Source organism: Misgurnus anguillicaudatus, chromosome 2 (genome assembly GCF_027580225.2).
Source record: "Misgurnus anguillicaudatus chromosome 2, ASM2758022v2, whole genome shotgun sequence".
NCBI lineage: Eukaryota > Metazoa > Chordata > Actinopteri > Cypriniformes > Cobitidae > Misgurnus > Misgurnus anguillicaudatus.
Window position 1 is genome coordinate 30162874 of NC_073338.2, and position 17460 is coordinate 30180333.

At 35.7% G+C, this 17460-nt stretch overlaps 1 protein-coding gene across 5 annotated transcripts in view; it reads right to left on the reverse strand.

Annotated features, from left to right (window-relative positions):
* The window catches only part of vav3b (vav 3 guanine nucleotide exchange factor b), a 52239-nt gene extending 35231 nt beyond the window's left edge, over positions 1–17008 (reverse strand). For 2 of the 5 annotated variants that reach the window (XM_073876494.1, XM_073876493.1), the window contains exons 1-10: positions 16577–17006; positions 14777–14893; positions 6813–6871; positions 6658–6723; positions 5246–5345; positions 3173–3265; positions 2982–3050; positions 2739–2842; positions 2037–2136; positions 1812–1907 (exon numbers count right to left, since the gene is read on the reverse strand). In XM_073876494.1, coding sequence (XP_073732595.1) covers positions 1812–1907; positions 2037–2136; positions 2739–2842; positions 2982–3050; positions 3173–3265; positions 5246–5345; positions 6658–6723; positions 6813–6871; positions 14777–14893; positions 16577–16780 — 1008 coding nt within the window. In that variant the 5' untranslated portion in view covers positions 16781–17006. Of the gene's footprint in view, positions 1–1811; positions 1908–2036; positions 2137–2738; positions 2843–2981; positions 3051–3172; positions 3266–5245; positions 5346–6657; positions 6724–6812; positions 6872–14776; positions 14894–16576 lie in introns of all 5 variants that reach the window. The other 3 variants (XM_073876492.1, XM_073876491.1, XM_073876489.1) reach the window with 3 other exon arrangements.
* Positions 17009–17460: the final 452 nt, after the last annotated feature.

Below are 17460 nucleotides of genomic sequence, written 5' to 3' on the forward strand. Positions count from 1 at the left end.
GCTTCACCCACGTCCCGCCTCTTTACCCATGTTCGGATATACGCGAGCGATGCGCGGCCAAGAAGGCGACGGAAGACACCGCCTACTTTAAGCTTCAAAAATGATCTTCAGAAACCTATGGAGGACATCATGGACACTACGTCCATCTTTTTTACAGTCTATGGTTTGGATGCATTAAAAAAAGTAAACTTGTGCGACTACACCGCATGTGACACGCCGACCAGAAGTTATGTATTTCAGTGTGTCCCAATGAAAACAATGTGTGCAAGGTGAAAATTATCCATCCTTTTTTGTTTAACGTTATCAGTAACACTTGATTTCTTTAAAAACGATTGATTACTGATAAGTTAAAGATTAACTAAAAATATATTTGTAGATTAAAGGCTCTTGCGCTGGAATGAGCTTCTCTCCCATTTCGACATGACTAAACTGAAATTTCATTACTGCCACTAGGGGGCAAATTCTGACAGTCTTACCCGAATGTAGTGTACAATGGAAAGACGGTTTAGCCTATATATCTTTAAAATATTAAAAAGAAAACATGAAGTGCAGTTTTAGTCTTTAGGAGAAGACTGGCTATATGTTTTGAATACTTGAAATGTAACAATATATGAAAGTTAAACAGTTATAAACAAAAGAAGTTTAAGAGCTCTGAAATACAGTAAAAAATAAAAACATGTGTTGATTATTTACACTTGCACTTTTTTGTGCAATGTTCATAGTTAAACTATTAAAGGCGGAGTGCACAATGTTTGAAAGCCAGTGTTGATATTTGAAATCACCTAAACAATCACGCCCCTACCCCAATAGAATCGGGACCTTCATTTGATAGACCCGCCCCACACATACGCAACCCCAGCAAGGAAGTCAAATAGTAGACACACCCCTTACTGCTGATTGGCTACAAGTGTGTTTTGGTAGTCGATCCGAAAGTGTTTTTCAGAAATTGTGCACTCTGCCTTTAACATATGGCTCTTGCAATGTTAAACTACAATTGTTTTTAAAATATTAAAAAAGAAACTATGAGTTTTCAGTAATTAAAAGGAAAAATACCGGATACAAAAAGTGTGTGCATCTTTTTTGAAAATGCATGTTTTAATATATGACCTATAACAAAAAGTAGCAAAAACAACATAAATAATAACATATATAATAGGTAAAAGTACAAAGGTAAAAATAGTGGGAAAAGTTTGGCCCGCATCATATTTACAATTTTAAAATCTGGCCCTCGAAGAAGAGTAGTTGAAGACCCCTGCTGTAGATGATCAGTGTCATAAACATACAGTAAAAGAAAAATTATCTATAAAGTAGCTTGTAGGAATCTAGAAAAGAAAATGATACTATGGGGCTTGACATCCACTTTTTACTGTAAAGTGGCAAGACCCGTGCAATAATTCACCAAAACCTTTACTGTAACATAGCAAGGTAAACTAGTGTTTCACCATTGTATTAAAAAAATTATAAAGAAAAAATCGAACATTATTATTACGTTTTGGTCTTTCACATACATTGACAACAAGGTCTATAAGCTTTGCACTAAAATGTCACTGTAGTATTTAAAAAACTAGCTAGATGGCTCCCCCATGTGGTACATTTAAGCAGGACAAGCAGTCAGGCCCACTGAGTTCACACACTATTATTCAAGTTCCTATGCTGTCCTCTAGTGTTAAATTAGTATGTAAGAGAAAGTGTAAAATGTGTGTAGGGAATAGGAAAATAGGGAATAGAAAATATAATAAGCCCAGCACAAAAAAAGTAATATGACTGTGAGATGTATTCTGTAATATGTGACACAATCCTGTGTGTATTACCTGCAGTAGTAGTGGATATTTCAGCACTCGCTGCATAGGGACCACTAACAAGTCTCTTAAAGCGAATTTCCCATTGTTAGCTCTCTTTGAACATTCCTGTGAAACAAAGCACAGCGAGTGATTCTTTAATACACTGTAAGATCCACAGAGAAGCAAATTAAAAATAAAGATAAAAAAATGCACAATATTTTAAGAATGACAAGTTACATAAGCATTGTTGTGCACCTCTAATTTCAGCCGAACACCTTCTTTCTCCTTACTGATGAAGTCCAACTGTGAAATGGCTGTTTCTACATGACTGCAGTATTTTCCATACAGAAGAAGCCTAGAATACACGGGGAAAATGTTATACAAAAAAAACACATCAAGTAATATCATTTAAAATAGTTAAATAACTACGGTAGGTCATATACAGCTTAATTTTAACAAGATAATAACATTTTGATTTCATAATTGTACACATTCACAATTCACATTAATTCATTCCCCATTATAACAGCTTTTAGAAAGTTTTGGGTAAATACTGTTTAAATACCTGAAAAACAGGAATACTGTACTTTATCTCATTTAGATAAATACATTTATCTAATATCAATCTGACGAGTGCACTTTACTCTGAAATAAAATTAGGCTTGTAGGGGTAAAAAAAACTCCCAATACATCCCAATATCTTTCTGTTTCACAAAAGTTTTTTCTGTGGTAAACGTTATTAAGACTATATAAAGATTATATTTAAAAGTTAAGAAAAGGACTCTGTGGTTTTTTGGGAACCAGAAATGGTTTGTATGTGTCATTGCTGTGACTCAAAGGTGTTGTTGCTTCATTTACCACATTTACCAAGTCCATTCTGGATAATTCCCCACAGTCACCACAACATAGTATGTAAAAAATAGACACGGATACAGTGTGCATGAGATTTCAAGCTACCTGTCTTTATAAACAATAAAGATCTGGTAGAGGTTTTCTGCATTCTTCTCTTCAATCGAGTCTTGAATTTCAGCCATTAGGCTTTTGTGAACTTTAACCAGGTCCTGTAAAGCAAAGAGGTATATACTGTATATATCCAGAAAAAATAAAAAGTAAACAGGCCTTTAAATGTTTTATAAGCTGCTCTATAGGTAAAAGTAGTGGTGATTAATCCACTAAATCATCAGAAAGTGCTCTACTTACTGGTATGTTGATGAAAACTTTATCCATTTCTGTTGCTGGGATAAATTTCATCAGTGGAATCATAAAGTACTGGTTAAGACAAAAAAAGTTGGAAAGTTACATACAATATTGCAACAGCAGAAAATCTGTGAATCACTGAAGCAAAGTGCGCGGCATGATGAAATTCTTCATGCTGAGGATGTGAATCTCACCTTCTCGATGGTCTCCAGGGTCTCTGTGTATTTGGCTTCTGTCTGTTTGATCTCTGAGAGACAGCAGCTTCTGATGTCCACCTCGGCCTGCTTCTGTCAACACAACTCACAGAGCTAAGAGAAAACTACAGCAAGAAGTAGAGTTTGATTTTCAGAAAAGGCTTAAAAACACCAGCTATTGAAGTTTTAAAGAGTCCCAAGTCAACTAGCTCATGTTGAAGGCACAAGTTCTTCCTTTTTGGTGCTTTGGATACAGTATACAGTGAATTTATTTATAAGACAAATTTAAACTATATGTGGTAGGATTACATACTTTTACAAAGCCAATCTATGCTGCTATGCATTAACAGGTGCCGATATACAGTATCGGCAATGATGCTTGCTAGTATGCTTCTCAATGAATTACGGTGAAATGCCGCTACATCCAAAAGCCAGAGGGCGCTCTCGTGCAGAAACTCAATATGCGTTGTAGATGAAGAACGATACACACGCAGCTCCAGGAAATGGCTTAAGGATATTTATATTGCTGTTCTTTAAACCTTTTCAGGTATTTTTATAATAATAAAAAGTATTTATAATCATTATATTTGATGAGTTTTGCTTTTTCAAATGCATGTTATAAACGACTCAAACTAACAGTGATTTGAGATCGATACGGACTTACTGATCTAAAGCCGTAATACATGAATGCTGTGAATATTATCGGCTGTGCGAGGTATTTTTAGTAGGGCTGGGTATTGGCAAGGGCCTCACGATACGATGCGTATCACGATTAGGGCTGTGCAAAAATATCGATACAGCTCACTATCGTTGTACTTTTTTTTTCACGATAATGTATCTGTATTTCAATTTCTACTATCAAAAAATTGTTTTTAAACCCATCAAATCCCCTGTGTGTGTCAAACGACCTCATCCGCTGCTGTAGTTGTCGCTGTCCAGTTGTCTGTCATATATGGCCAGTTAGCGGGAGTGAGAAAATGGCAGAAAATTAAAAAACATCTGTTGCTTTCAAAGTCGACGCGTGGAAGCATTTTGGCTTAAAGGGATACTTCACCGATTTAGCATTCAGCTTTGTATCTGTAGAAACCCGGCAGTATTACTGAATGACCATGTTTCCCTCCCTCATTTCCCCCTGAGAGGAGAGATATCTGCATTTTGGTTCTGCAAAAAAGTCCTCCGATGATGCAAAAATCGTCATATTACATCATCGGAGGACTTTTTTGCAGAACCAAAATGCAGATATCTCTCCTCTCAGGGGGAAATGAGGGAGTGAAACATGGTCATTCAGTAATACTGCCGGGTTTCTACAGATACAAAGCTGACTGCTAAATCGGTGAAGTATCCCTTTAAATAAAGTAAAAAAAAGAAATTCAGCTCTATTTTTGATAAAAAAAAGAAAAAGTATTGCAAACGTATTGTATCGTATCATGATACATTGTATCATGTATAGTGATACGTATTTGTATCATGAGGCCCTTGCCAATACCCAGCCCTAATCACGATACATGGCCCATGATACAATGTATCGCGGTACGATATACAATATGTTGCATGTTGCGATACATTGCAATGCTTTTTCTTTCTTTTTATCAAAAATGTGAAAAAATAGAGCAGATTTTCTTTTTCTTTTTTTTCTTTTTTTAAGCCAAAATGCTTCCACGCGTCGGCTTTGAAAGCAGCAGATGTTTTTAAATTTTCTGCCATTTTCTGCCAAAAGATTTTCTTTTTTTTCTACTTTTTTTTAAAGCCAAAGTGCATCCACACGAAAGCTGCAGGCGGTTTTTAATTTTCTGCCATTTTTTTACTCCAGCTAACTTCTGAGACATTGGCCATATATGACAGACAACTGGACAGCGACTACAGCAGCGGCAGAGGAGGTTGTTTGACTCACACAGAGGCATAAAATATCGATAGTAGAGATCGAAATATCGATACACTATCCTGGAAAAAGTATCATGATAGTCAGCTGTATCGATATGTTTGCACAACCCTAAATATTAGTGCATATCGGCATTTATCGATGCACCCCTAATAACAGGGTTTGAGTGTGTATGCATCGAGTTATTTAAATACCGACTGAGATGCAGCATCTGTCCTCATCAGATCTTCATAGACCTCCCCTCCTTCCACATCTCCATACACGGTGTCATAAATATCCTCCACCAGCTCTTCACTGTTCATGCAAATAAATACAATTCAATTATAATTTTAGAATAGCTGTGAATATAATAAAGTAGCACACTACAGTAACTTCTTAAACAAATATTACTGAAGTCACAGGGCAATACACAGAACACAAGGAACTGCACAAACAAGTCTGTGCACCTGAACCTAACCACCAAACTAATGCTACATATATAACAACACACACAATTTAGAAAATTTTTATAAAAATACATAATGCACACTGGGTAATTGTGGCAATAAATACAAAAAGGCATGTATTTAGTGAACAGTAGTCAATCTGTGTCTTATTAACATCCAAAATCAAGTTTAAGAAGGTGTTAAATGCACACAAATAGCTGTATTGATATATTCTATATCAGTGGTTTTCAAACTTTTGCGGTGTGCGTAAGGCTGACACAATTAAAATAGCAATTCTTTCACCTGCAGAAAGCAAGCGATTTAATTTCAGATGGATGTTTGTATATATTTTGTATTGTTTACATCAGTGGTTTTCAAACTGGGGGCCGCGAGATGGTGACATTTTATGAAATACATTAATTTATCATGAATTCTGTGTAATTAAACCTAAAAAATAAGGTTACTAACCAAAAGCACTACTTTTTTGTATAATTTAATGTTTTTTATTAAAATGTTGAGTTTTAGAACAGTTTTTGTCACAAATTTTCTTTGGGGGGCCGCGAAGGAATGCACCATACACAAGGGGGGCCACACACTGAAAAAGTTTGGGAACCACTGGTTTACCTCATATGATTTAGAAGAGCATTCATCAGAGGACACAAGCACATCTTGTATCCACACTTATAGTGTTGTCAATTTTGGCATGTAAAATATTATTCATGTAGATAGATTTTAGTGCTGAAGAAATGCGTCACAGTGCCAACAAAGTATGCCAGACAAATATCCTGTAAGCATTGGCATGATTGGGTGCTAAAACAATGCAGATATCTTTAGCAAATAAACAGTGCTTTCAGTGGACGCAATTTAGTTTTAATGAATATTCTCCTACAAACTATACAGTTTCTGCTTGTGCCACGTATGTGGTTCTATTTCCAAAGATGTTTCCTCTGTAGCTTCCTGTTTTCACACTTACTATTCACCTTCGTCCCCCACACACCACATGCAGTAGTAGTCTCATTTAATAATGGAAATATTAATTGTTAATTTCTAGAATTTATCAAGAAGATATGTGGGTGACTAGTGACAACCACAAGTGCTAATGAGATTAATTTTAACCTATACCTCATTCTGATTCACAGTCATCATAGTGCTCATTGAGGATTACTGAGGGTTAAACTTACTCAATGAGATCTGCCAAATGGATATATATCTCCTCATTTTCGCTACTTTCCTCTGTGGGAAACGCCCTGTGAGATTGGAAGAAAACTTAAGAAAAGAATCATTTTAATATTTCCATTTAGGTACTTATTTTCTTGTATATGAAATTCAAACTTACCTAATCCCTGCCCGCTGTGCGAAAGGGGTATTCGAGAGTTTGGATAAGGTGTCAATGACCTGGAAAAAACATTTGTATTGAGTATGCTATAAAAATAGACCATTTATTGACACTCGAAAACACTACTTTACTGTAAAAGTCAAACTGCTGTTATAATAATAATTATTCATTACATCTATAAAGCGCTTTTCTTTACATATAAATGGGGGAATCTTCTTAAATGACAAGTTCGGTATTTTACACTTAAAGCCCTGTTTTCATTGTTTATGATGAAATAGAACGGTTTTGACTGAAATTTCGACATCTGCGGCTGCCCCGAGAATTTTCGGGTGTTTGTTGTTTCACCTCCCACCTCTACAATGGCTGTATAGGTGCACTGGAACAATCCTTCTTAAAATGCATTAAACTTTCGTTTACAAAGACGTGAAACTCACTGAGTGGTCAGGGGTGCTCACCGACATGCCCACACAAAAATCGCCGCAAAAGATGATTTCCACCAGGTTTTATTGTAGTTTTTGCCAACTGTGCTGTTAGGTATGGTATTACTCTGCGCCGGGAACCTTGTTTGTATTCTTGCAATTGGCAAAGGTGGATTATCGCCACCAACTGGGCTGGAGAGTCTATTATTTAAGCTCTCAACGGAAGAATGTACGGGTGTGAGGCGTTTGGAAAATAGGTCCACAAGTTAACAACGAATGCTAAAACAGCTGTTGGAGGGCATCTTTTGCAGCGATTTTTGTGTGGGCGTGTCGGTGAACGCCCCTGACCACTCGGTGAGTTTCACGTCTTTGTGGGCGAGGGTTTGATGCATTTTGGGAAGGATTGTTCCAGTGCACCTATGCAGCCATTGTAGAGTTGGGAGGTGAAACAACAAACACCCGACAATTCCCGGGGCAGCCGCATATGTCGAAATTTCAGTCAAAACCGTTCTATTTCATCATAAACAATCTGAAAACAGGGCTTAAAGTGTAAAAAACCGAACTTGTCCTTTAACCACCACCAATGTGCAGCATTCCCCTGGATGATGTGACGGTATCCATATTGCACAAGAACGCCCACCACACACCAGCTTATTAGTGGAGAGGAGACTGAGTGATACCCAATCAGTATAAATGGGGATGATAAGTAGGCTGAAATTTGGCCAGGATACCTGGGAACACCCCTACTCTTTTCAAAGGACATCCTGGGATTTTTAATGACCACAGAGAGTCAGGACCTCAGTTTAACATCTTTACGAAGGACGGTGCTTTTTTGACAGTATAGTATCCCCATCACTATATTGGGGTGTTAGGACCCACACACAGCACAGTGTGAGCACCCCCTGCAGGTCTCACTAACACCTCTACCAGCAGCAAACTGGTATTCTCAGGAGGTCTCCCATCCAAATACTGAGCATGGCTGCTGGCCATATCACTCATATGCACAATAGGTTGGGCTAATGTCTTTATCATCTTCATTTTGTGATTTGATTCATAATCAACATATCATAAAATAAATTGACAGTCGTAATGGTAAGACATTTGTTTATACAGACACTAGCAGTAAAACTGTACTTTTTTTTCAACAATACTATACATGTATGCGATATGACCCCTGCGATTTCAGTGGGGTAAACATTTAGAGCGGTTTTCTGGACAGGGTTTATCCAAGTCCCAGACTAAAATGCATGTTTGGGTTACCTTCATTTAAAAACACCTTGCACTGGCATATGTTAACATATATCAGTGCTATTGTTTTGTCTCAAGATGCACATCAGTATTGTGTTTTTGTAAGGTGTGTTTTTTAAAAACTACTTAAATGTCCTAATATAACTAAGGCCTAGTCCTGAATTAATCTAAACCCTGCCTGGGAAACTGCCCCTTAGTGTATTCTTTCTCTTATTGTTTAAAAAGTAAAGGTAACCCCTGTCAAAACAAAGACAATGTTATTAGTGAGATGCTGAACTCTCTGGAGAGGAAGTGGTCTTGCAATGCCAAGCTACACTTCTTTCACACTTGTGGGTTTGCTTTCTCACATTTAAACTAATGCACAAAAATAGGCATTCACACACTGACATACTAGCCACACACATGCAAGCATGCATATACACGCGAATTCACGGATCTTGATGATAACATCTCATCTGGGTTTTGAACCCTCGTCTCAGAGCACCTGTAAGAAACCAAACCTGCTTACTCACAAGTTATAATTAGTGAAGATATTTTCATCTATATCCTTTCTTCCTAAACTGCAACTGAATGTTTACGCTTTATCCCATTAATCAAAATAATGTTTTTTTTTTTTTTTTTTTTTTTTTGCAGCTGTTAATACAAAATGGGGCAACTTTTTAAACCTAAACTGCTTTTTGCTGATCTGCTGTGAATCGTGTGATGCACTGACTGCAGAACAGTTGTTTCTGCAGGTTTCCCTAAAACTATCGACAGTTTCAGTGGCAACAACATAAATTACTTTTGTTGCCCAAACTTAAAATCCGATAGACTCGTATTTAGGAAACCTTTTTATTTTCGTCAAGGTATTTGTTGCAGAGGTCAGTTTAGACGGACTGATAAACAAACACAAACCGAAAGTTAATTTCAGGTCAGATGCTTTGACAATGCACATGCATCCGATGAAACCGTCTACAAGTATAGGGCCTGCATTATGAATAGAATCATTATAGATGTATGATCTTTTTTACAATTCAAAACTATAAGAAAAACACAAAATATGTTTTATTGAATTGTTAAATTAGAAAACCACCACCATCCCACATTTTTAAATCATATAAAAGTTATATAATAATATAGGTATATAATAATAATATTTTTTAATACATTTTCTCTTAATACACTCATAATTGACCTATTTCTTGAATTGTCCCTGTAATCTACAATTTCAGATGTGAGGCTAAAGACGTAGATGTGTCTCGGATGCCACACCATCCATCTTACCTTCACTGTAAAAAGAACTTTGCTGCCTTAAATCTTTTTTGTTAAATCAACTCAGATTTACAAGTCATGTCAGAGTTGAGTTGTCACAACTTATAAAATATAGTTGAGAAAAGTCAACTTAATTTTATAAGTTATAACAACTCACCTGTAGTTATAACAACTCATCTCTAGTCAAGATATAAATAATAGTAAGTTGAAATGACTTGTAAATCCGAGTTGATTCAACAAAAAATGTAAGGCAGCAAAGTAATTTTTACAGTGTTGTGTTTTATTTTTTACCTTTTACCTAAAATTATTTATCAGTTTCCTGTTCGTACGTGTTCAGAGAAAAGCTAAAAATACAGCACTGTTTAAACAGTCCATCAGCTACACTTGTGATCCGATCGACCAAATGTGATTGGAACAAAGATAAATAAATACAAATCTAAAATTTATAAAATCAATGTTTTGTCCAGTCTGTCTTACTTATTCTTTTAAAAACAAGTATAATATCAAAGATCAGAAACTTGCAAATGAGACATATTTAGATTTAGAAGTTAGTAAATCACTAGTGTTTAGGGATAGGGAGGATAAAGATACAACTCACACAAACATTGATTTTGCATGGTTGTGTTTCCTGACCATCTATGTACTAGCCCAGTAACCTAATAATCTGAGCATGCCTGAAGGCCTTTAATAAATCAATATCTTTATTTTTATATGGGGTATAAAAATAACATACGTACTCTGGGTAATTAAAACAAAACACATATCTTAAGACAGCATGTACAAAAACTGCACTTGAAGGTAAAAGGTAAGACAACCTTCTGAATCTGCAACCAACTGTGTGAATAACATGTAACACATCAGCTGTATTTAGTGCCTCTTTACACCTGCTATTGCACAAGTGGATGAAAAAGACACATTCACGTTTACACCCTGTGTTTTAATCTCTTTTGTTCACTTTCGACCACGTCTGTCCTCATGACTTCTAGAGGATGATCTGTGGGCGAGTCGTTAAAACTGTTTTGTATGTATATGTAAGAGCTTTCTCTGATATTTCAGAGCAATAAGTGAAATAAGCTTGAGCAACTTTCACAAACCCTTTAATATGAAACAAAATGAAAGAGGCGGAGAGGAGCAGCTTTACAGTGCACCAAGGTTCGTACTAGAAGTCAGGTCCGATGTGAAAACATTGTGCCCGGTACAGCACACATTAGATCAATAGGCGAAGAGTAGGCAGTCTTTTGTTGCTGTTCAAACACATTCGACCACACGCACGTCTATACCATAAAAGCATTTCGGTCAAATGCATTTTCGACTACCTCTGAATGTAAATGAAAAGTTAAAGCAAAAATGACACCTGTATTTAGCACTACCCACTTGTGATCCAATTAACCCAAAACACATTTTAAGATGAGGTGTATAAACAGCCTCTTCTTGTGAATTTCCATGAAAAACACATTTAAGAATACTGCATACTTCATTGTGCTTTGAACAAGTTGGCAAATTGAAATGATTAAATTGAATGTATACTAAAATAAATTAATAACAGTTATTGATATACAAAAACACATTTGTTGTATGAAAATAATTACTTTTTCTTATTGAACTTTGAGATATTCAGAAATATGACACTGTACTGTATGTAAATTAATTAAACATCTTGTGGTCAGGTTGTGGAAGATTTTAAACATTATCAGTCTGTCTAGTTTCTACAGAATATGTTTCCAGACTTTTTTCTTACTATACAACCACTTTTTTCACATTTTTAATTTCAAGCTCTTCAATCCGCAGTGCCAACTTTGAGCTGCATGTCATGTTTACATATCTTTAAAGTATATTTAATAAAAAGGGAAGTAGCAAGGCTGTACTTACAAGGCTAAATAAAACATACAGTAAATATTAAAAGATTGCTGCCCGGCAAAGATTATAGAAAGGGATTAACTTAAACCTTGAGAACACACTGTATAAATGGGTCAAAAACACATTGATTACTTCAATCTGAAATACAGTGATAGTGGAGCACAGTACAGTACAGTGCCCTCTACACTCTCGCTCCATGTTGAAAACCTACTTTGTACAGTAGCTTTGTACTGTAGCTTTGCAAAATACAAGTTACACTTTTGAAATTAAAAGTAGTTCGTTTGTTCAAATAAATACCAGCACAATCACAGCCATGCTAATATAGAGCCATATCACATGATTACGAGAGCCATATGGGTTTATATAACAGTTCGACGGCACAAGTGTGTAAAAACAAATTACACAGCTCATTGGAAAGCTTGATGATTCTGATTGGCCAGTCGCGACATTTGCAGGTTCGTTATTCCCAGATAACAACTGCTTAAAACTAATAACACACACTAACCCGGAATCGGGTTAATCGAGAATCGGCTGCAAATCGTTTTTGATAGATACAGTTTAATTTTACACAAAAATGTAATATAAATATGTCTTTTAATAACATGACATTATATTTACAAATGATTAAAGGGGACATATTATGAAATCGTGATTTTTCCATGTTTAAGTGCTTCAATTAACCTAGAAAATATATAAAGAACAAGCCAGTAACCTAGTTTTGGTAAACCATTCTCTGCAAGCATGTGAAAAAATAGGTCATTGAAACTGGTCCCCCTTGTGATGTCAGAAGGGAATAATACCGCCCCTGCACTATCCAATCACGGCACTGCCATTTAGTGCTGAGATCAGCTCATTTTCATTTTAAAGGACACACCCAAAAACATCACATTTTTGCTCACATCTACAAAGTGGCAATTTTAAAATAATAAATTATCTATATGGTATTTTGAGGTAAAACTTTACATACGTACTCTGGGGACACTAAAGATTTATTTGACATTTTTAAAAAGTCTTGTGAAATGTCCCCTTTAAATCAAATAGTGTGTTCGTGACATTTAACCATCTTATCTTAAAACCTAAAGTAAACGGTTTTAAAAAGTAAAAGGTCTGCATTTGTTAAAAATGTTATATGTCATTTCAAATCAATATTTAATGTTCCTTACCTATCCTATGAGGTAAATACCCATGTAATAAGTGGGATAAGGTACAGGCAGCCAGTTGTTATAGCAAAATAATCCCTTTTAGTGTAATACAAAAACACACTGCCGGGTTTATTTCTTCGATAACAACCAGCTGCCTTGTTTCTCTGACATAAATAAACATACAAAGTGTTTAATAAAAAGAGCGTTTGTGGAGGTGAATGTGTGTGTGACCGTCAGCTCTGGTGGCAGATTCTAAAATGACCAGTGGCGAAATGCTAAACTGTAAAGCAGTTTTTGTGGTGATATTGGTGGAATGGAGTATGGCTGGAAAAGACTTTCAGCCAATCTGATTCAAGAACCAGAAAGAACTGTTGTAAAATATTAGATATCTAATATATTTCTTTGTATAGATACTTAATTATTTTATTTATGCAATCAGAATTTCTCAATTGATAGTGTACGTTTTTTTTTTTTACATTTTACAATGTGACTCATATTTGGAAGAACAACTAATTGTAGTTTGAAGAGCTTTTTCATGCATTCATCTATAGAACACACGTATAACAAATGTTTTGGTTTCCTAGGTAATCTCTGTGTTGTTTATCTTGCTTGTTATAAATAAACTACTTTAAAAGGACTTTGTTGTTATTTATTCTTAGTGGAGTTTACCGGAAGTTACGTGTTGACCACGAAAGCCGCTTGTTTATTTTGTTACTGTTGAAACCGTCTATTCTCAGTCCAAGCTACTGCAGCTGTATTGTATTCATCATAGATGCACATGTATGATATGAGTAAGGTCAAACAATGATTCAACTTTCTCAGTGCTCTCCCTCATAATGCCAGGATGCTTTACTTCATCTGTTTAAGCCCAAATTAGGCTGGACCATTAGCCACTACACTGAAAAAAATGATTCATTGAATTTAATCCATTTTTTTAAGGTAAGTGGTTGCAATCAATTTATTTAAGATACATTTAAACTAAAGTTTTATATTTTATTTTACTTTACTAATCTTTTTTGTTTAAATGTAGCTTAAATAAATTGATTGCAAGCAACCACTTACCTTAAAAAAATTGATTAAAATGAATCATTTTTTTCAGTGTACACTGATAGAGAAATGTTGGGCAGATTCTTCTGGAGTAAGTTCTGTGGCTCAGGGAGTTATTGTATTACCTGATAAAGACAGCCCAAACATTCAAGAAGAGCTTGTACATGGGAAGGCTAAGAAAGTAAATGGGCTATTTATTACAGGTGACCTTCAGATGGCAGGCCACAACAACACTAGCGAGTCATTTACAAGTCTCTGAGAATACAAGAAGAGACAGAATAAAGGGTTGTTTCCCGGACAGGGATTAGCTTAAACCAGGACTAGGTCTTAGTTAAATTAGGTTATTTAAGTCAAATAAACATTACTTGTTTGCATCTTGAGACACAACACTTGCACTGATAACTTTTAAGATATGTCAGAGAAAGTTAACCCTAACCCTATTATTATATTGGTGTAATGAAATTACAAAGTTATGAAGTTGCAGCTAGAATTACAGATGTAGATTGTAATCTCTATGGTGAGGTCTGTCAACAGCCCTCCAAAGGGGTGCTCAATTATGATCAAAATCACAATTATTTGGGTAAAAATCATAATCACGATGACTTTGAAAACATGCATTTATTTAATCATTTTTTAATGTAGGCTACACGTGTCAAAGCAGTGCCTTTGAAGTGCCTTACAAACACATTGGTCCAGCAGCGCGCAATTTATAATTGCACAATAATTGTTGCACAATAAGTGGTTTACCTCGATTATCTAGTTTTTGTAATTGTTTAAATCAAAAATTAAAATTGAAAATAAAAATAAAAACGATTAATTGCACAGCCCTATACCTTCCATACAATATTCCCAATGAAAAACGCTGTCTGACCGATATTCAACAACTACCACTTTTAGTCTAATTTTGTCTAATCTGATTTTACTTCAAATTCACAACTTTAGATACTACTAATAAAAATTTACTAAAAAAAATCATATTTAATTTAACTTTTTTCATTACCTTTCCAAAATCACGGACATCAAAAAGATCAAAGGCATCAAACAATTCACTCTTCTTCATCCCAAATGAATCACAACAAGTAGACAGGAATGTCCGAATGTTCTTAGTGCAGAGGAACTGAAAGAGAAAAAATTTAAACATTGAGAATTTTAGAGTAAATATTTTAGCATTTCTTTTCAGTTTGCTAGGTAACGGTCATCATCTGGCATACATATTTTAAAGCCATGCATGTAGATCGTTACATGATATGTAAATTTTTACATTAAATCAAGTTGACATTTACTGCTACACTACTGCGTGCACATATTCCTGTGTATTCAAATTACATTAATGCACATTAGTGCACAATAAATCACCAAACCTACATAAACATAAACAACATGACTGTAATGTAATGTAATGTCATTAGACACGCATACACTTTTTTGAGAAGAACCATGTGAAGTACTGTATATATATATATAATATGTAATATAATGTAATACAATACTATATTTGCAGATAATACAACATTGTGAGGTTATTATGGGAAAAGTCTAGGTGCTTATTAGTGATATCAGATTAGAGAAAGTTTAATATGCCCATGTAGATTGCAAAATAAGATTACCTATAGTAATTACAATCTTTCTCTAATCTCTATTGCCTAAAAGCTCCAGTTGATGGGCAATATCTCTCTTTTTGTGTATTTCTTTACTATGAACTAAAAATAGAGACTAACTTTAAGACAGCCAGAAAAAGCTATTTTCATTACAAGTTGCTTGCAACATTTTAGCCAATTTTTCCACTTCAATTCCATTCATATTGTCTGCTTGGGTTGTTTTCCCATTCGCTCCACACTTGGTTTGATGTATGTCAAAGATCTATGCTAAACATCACTTTCTGAGGTTGCTTTTAATTTACTATGAGGACCATTATCATGATACAGTACAGGACGATAAACTGAATTTAAGTTAATATAATCAGTTCTTAATTACTTTAAGTAATGTTAATCTATTCCAGAGTTATATTTTCAGAGCACAAAATCTGACAAGTAGAGATAAAGACACTTATCCACAATTATGAAAATACACCCTTAACTGACAAACTGTCAGGAATGTCAACCATAATGATGCTGAAAATTGCTGTTTTCCGTTGTCTAATGGAGACTGACTGGTCAAAAATAGGGCGGTGGCTGGATTTGTGAGTTTAAAAATCAGTGCGATCAAAGTTGTGATTTTATCAGGTCACTGGATTAAAACGAGGGCATCTGGGTAGAGTTGTTAGGACCTGGGCAGAGTGCCCTGAGACTTCTCAGCCCTAAACGCTTTACACACAGAGGCAAATCAGACAGGGCATTCATCTGGATGACTTGGGTAACTACCAAGAAATTATGTTTATTTAAAAATTGATTTTTTTTATTAGCTGTGTTTAGCTGAACTGTTTAGATTGAATGAATGATGCTGTAGTGTATATACAAAGAGTTTAGTGTATTTCTGCCACTGGGCCCTTTATAAAGAGACAACTATACTGGCACTGTCACTGGAGCCACATGTAGTAGTACTATGGCACTGGCTTGTACTACAAATCCTTACATTCACAGTACTTATAAGCAGTGTCAATTCTAATAAAGTGGGTTAAAATATATACATGTATATCCTGCATAGGGTACTTAAATGGGCAATAAAAAATTGTATCCTTCTTACTGACGTCATGCTGCTGATGTTACAGCATACCCAGTAAATTAGTGTTAAATTAGTGTTGTTATAAATGCATAAGCCTGTAAAATTAAACAACACAAAGTAAACTATTGTTTGCGCTTACCTGTGACATTTGTGGTCTGAGATTGATCTCTCTCAGGTTAATGCTGCCGGGTCTGAGATTATTCAGCAGCTGGCACAAAAGGACTCCATCCCGAAGCGTTTGCGCCAAGTCAAAGACATGCGCCGATTCCGCCGTGACCCGGTGATTCCGGGGTAAAACTTTACAATTGATCAGCCATAAACTGCATTGCCTCCAGTACTCCATAGTCCAGGCTTAAAATTAAACTCTACAAACAGTTAAATTATTAAACACCGTTTAATGAAAGTAAAATGCAAACATCCAAGCGAGAGAGAGAGAGCAGAAATGTAATTATATATATCCGTTTTCATTTGTTTTTGGTAGCTTTCGCTCTTTGTTGCCAAAACGAGACCTCTCCGCACCAATATGAGTTTATACGCTACTACTAGGACTATACTGTAAATCTCTAGCAGGGCGGTTACTAAACCTAGTATGGAAAGGCTGCGCTCATGTATATTAATTGAATTGTTTGGCTATCTTCCAATGGCGAACTCTTTAATTTGAATATTACATTTCGAACTTCCAATAGTGAAGGTTCGTCTTATGAATATTAAAGATAAAGGCGTTAGCATAGTAGCAAAAGCGTCCAGTCAACCTATAAATTCCGCCCTATCTTCCGTTGGGGTTTGTACATCTCAAAACTACATGTTAAGGTCTTTACACACCGGGACGCTCCTCGTGCGCGTTTATCGTCGACGTTCAACGTCTCGTGACTCAAGAACGAGCGCCAATGTGAGTGCGCACACCCACGCGAAAAGCGCGACGCGCAAAAGCGTCATTTTCAGAAAAACGCCTCGGACGCGTTTTTTTGGTTTGACGCGGCGCGTTAAAAGTTGGCCGACCAATGAGATTGGCGCTTTTGTTCA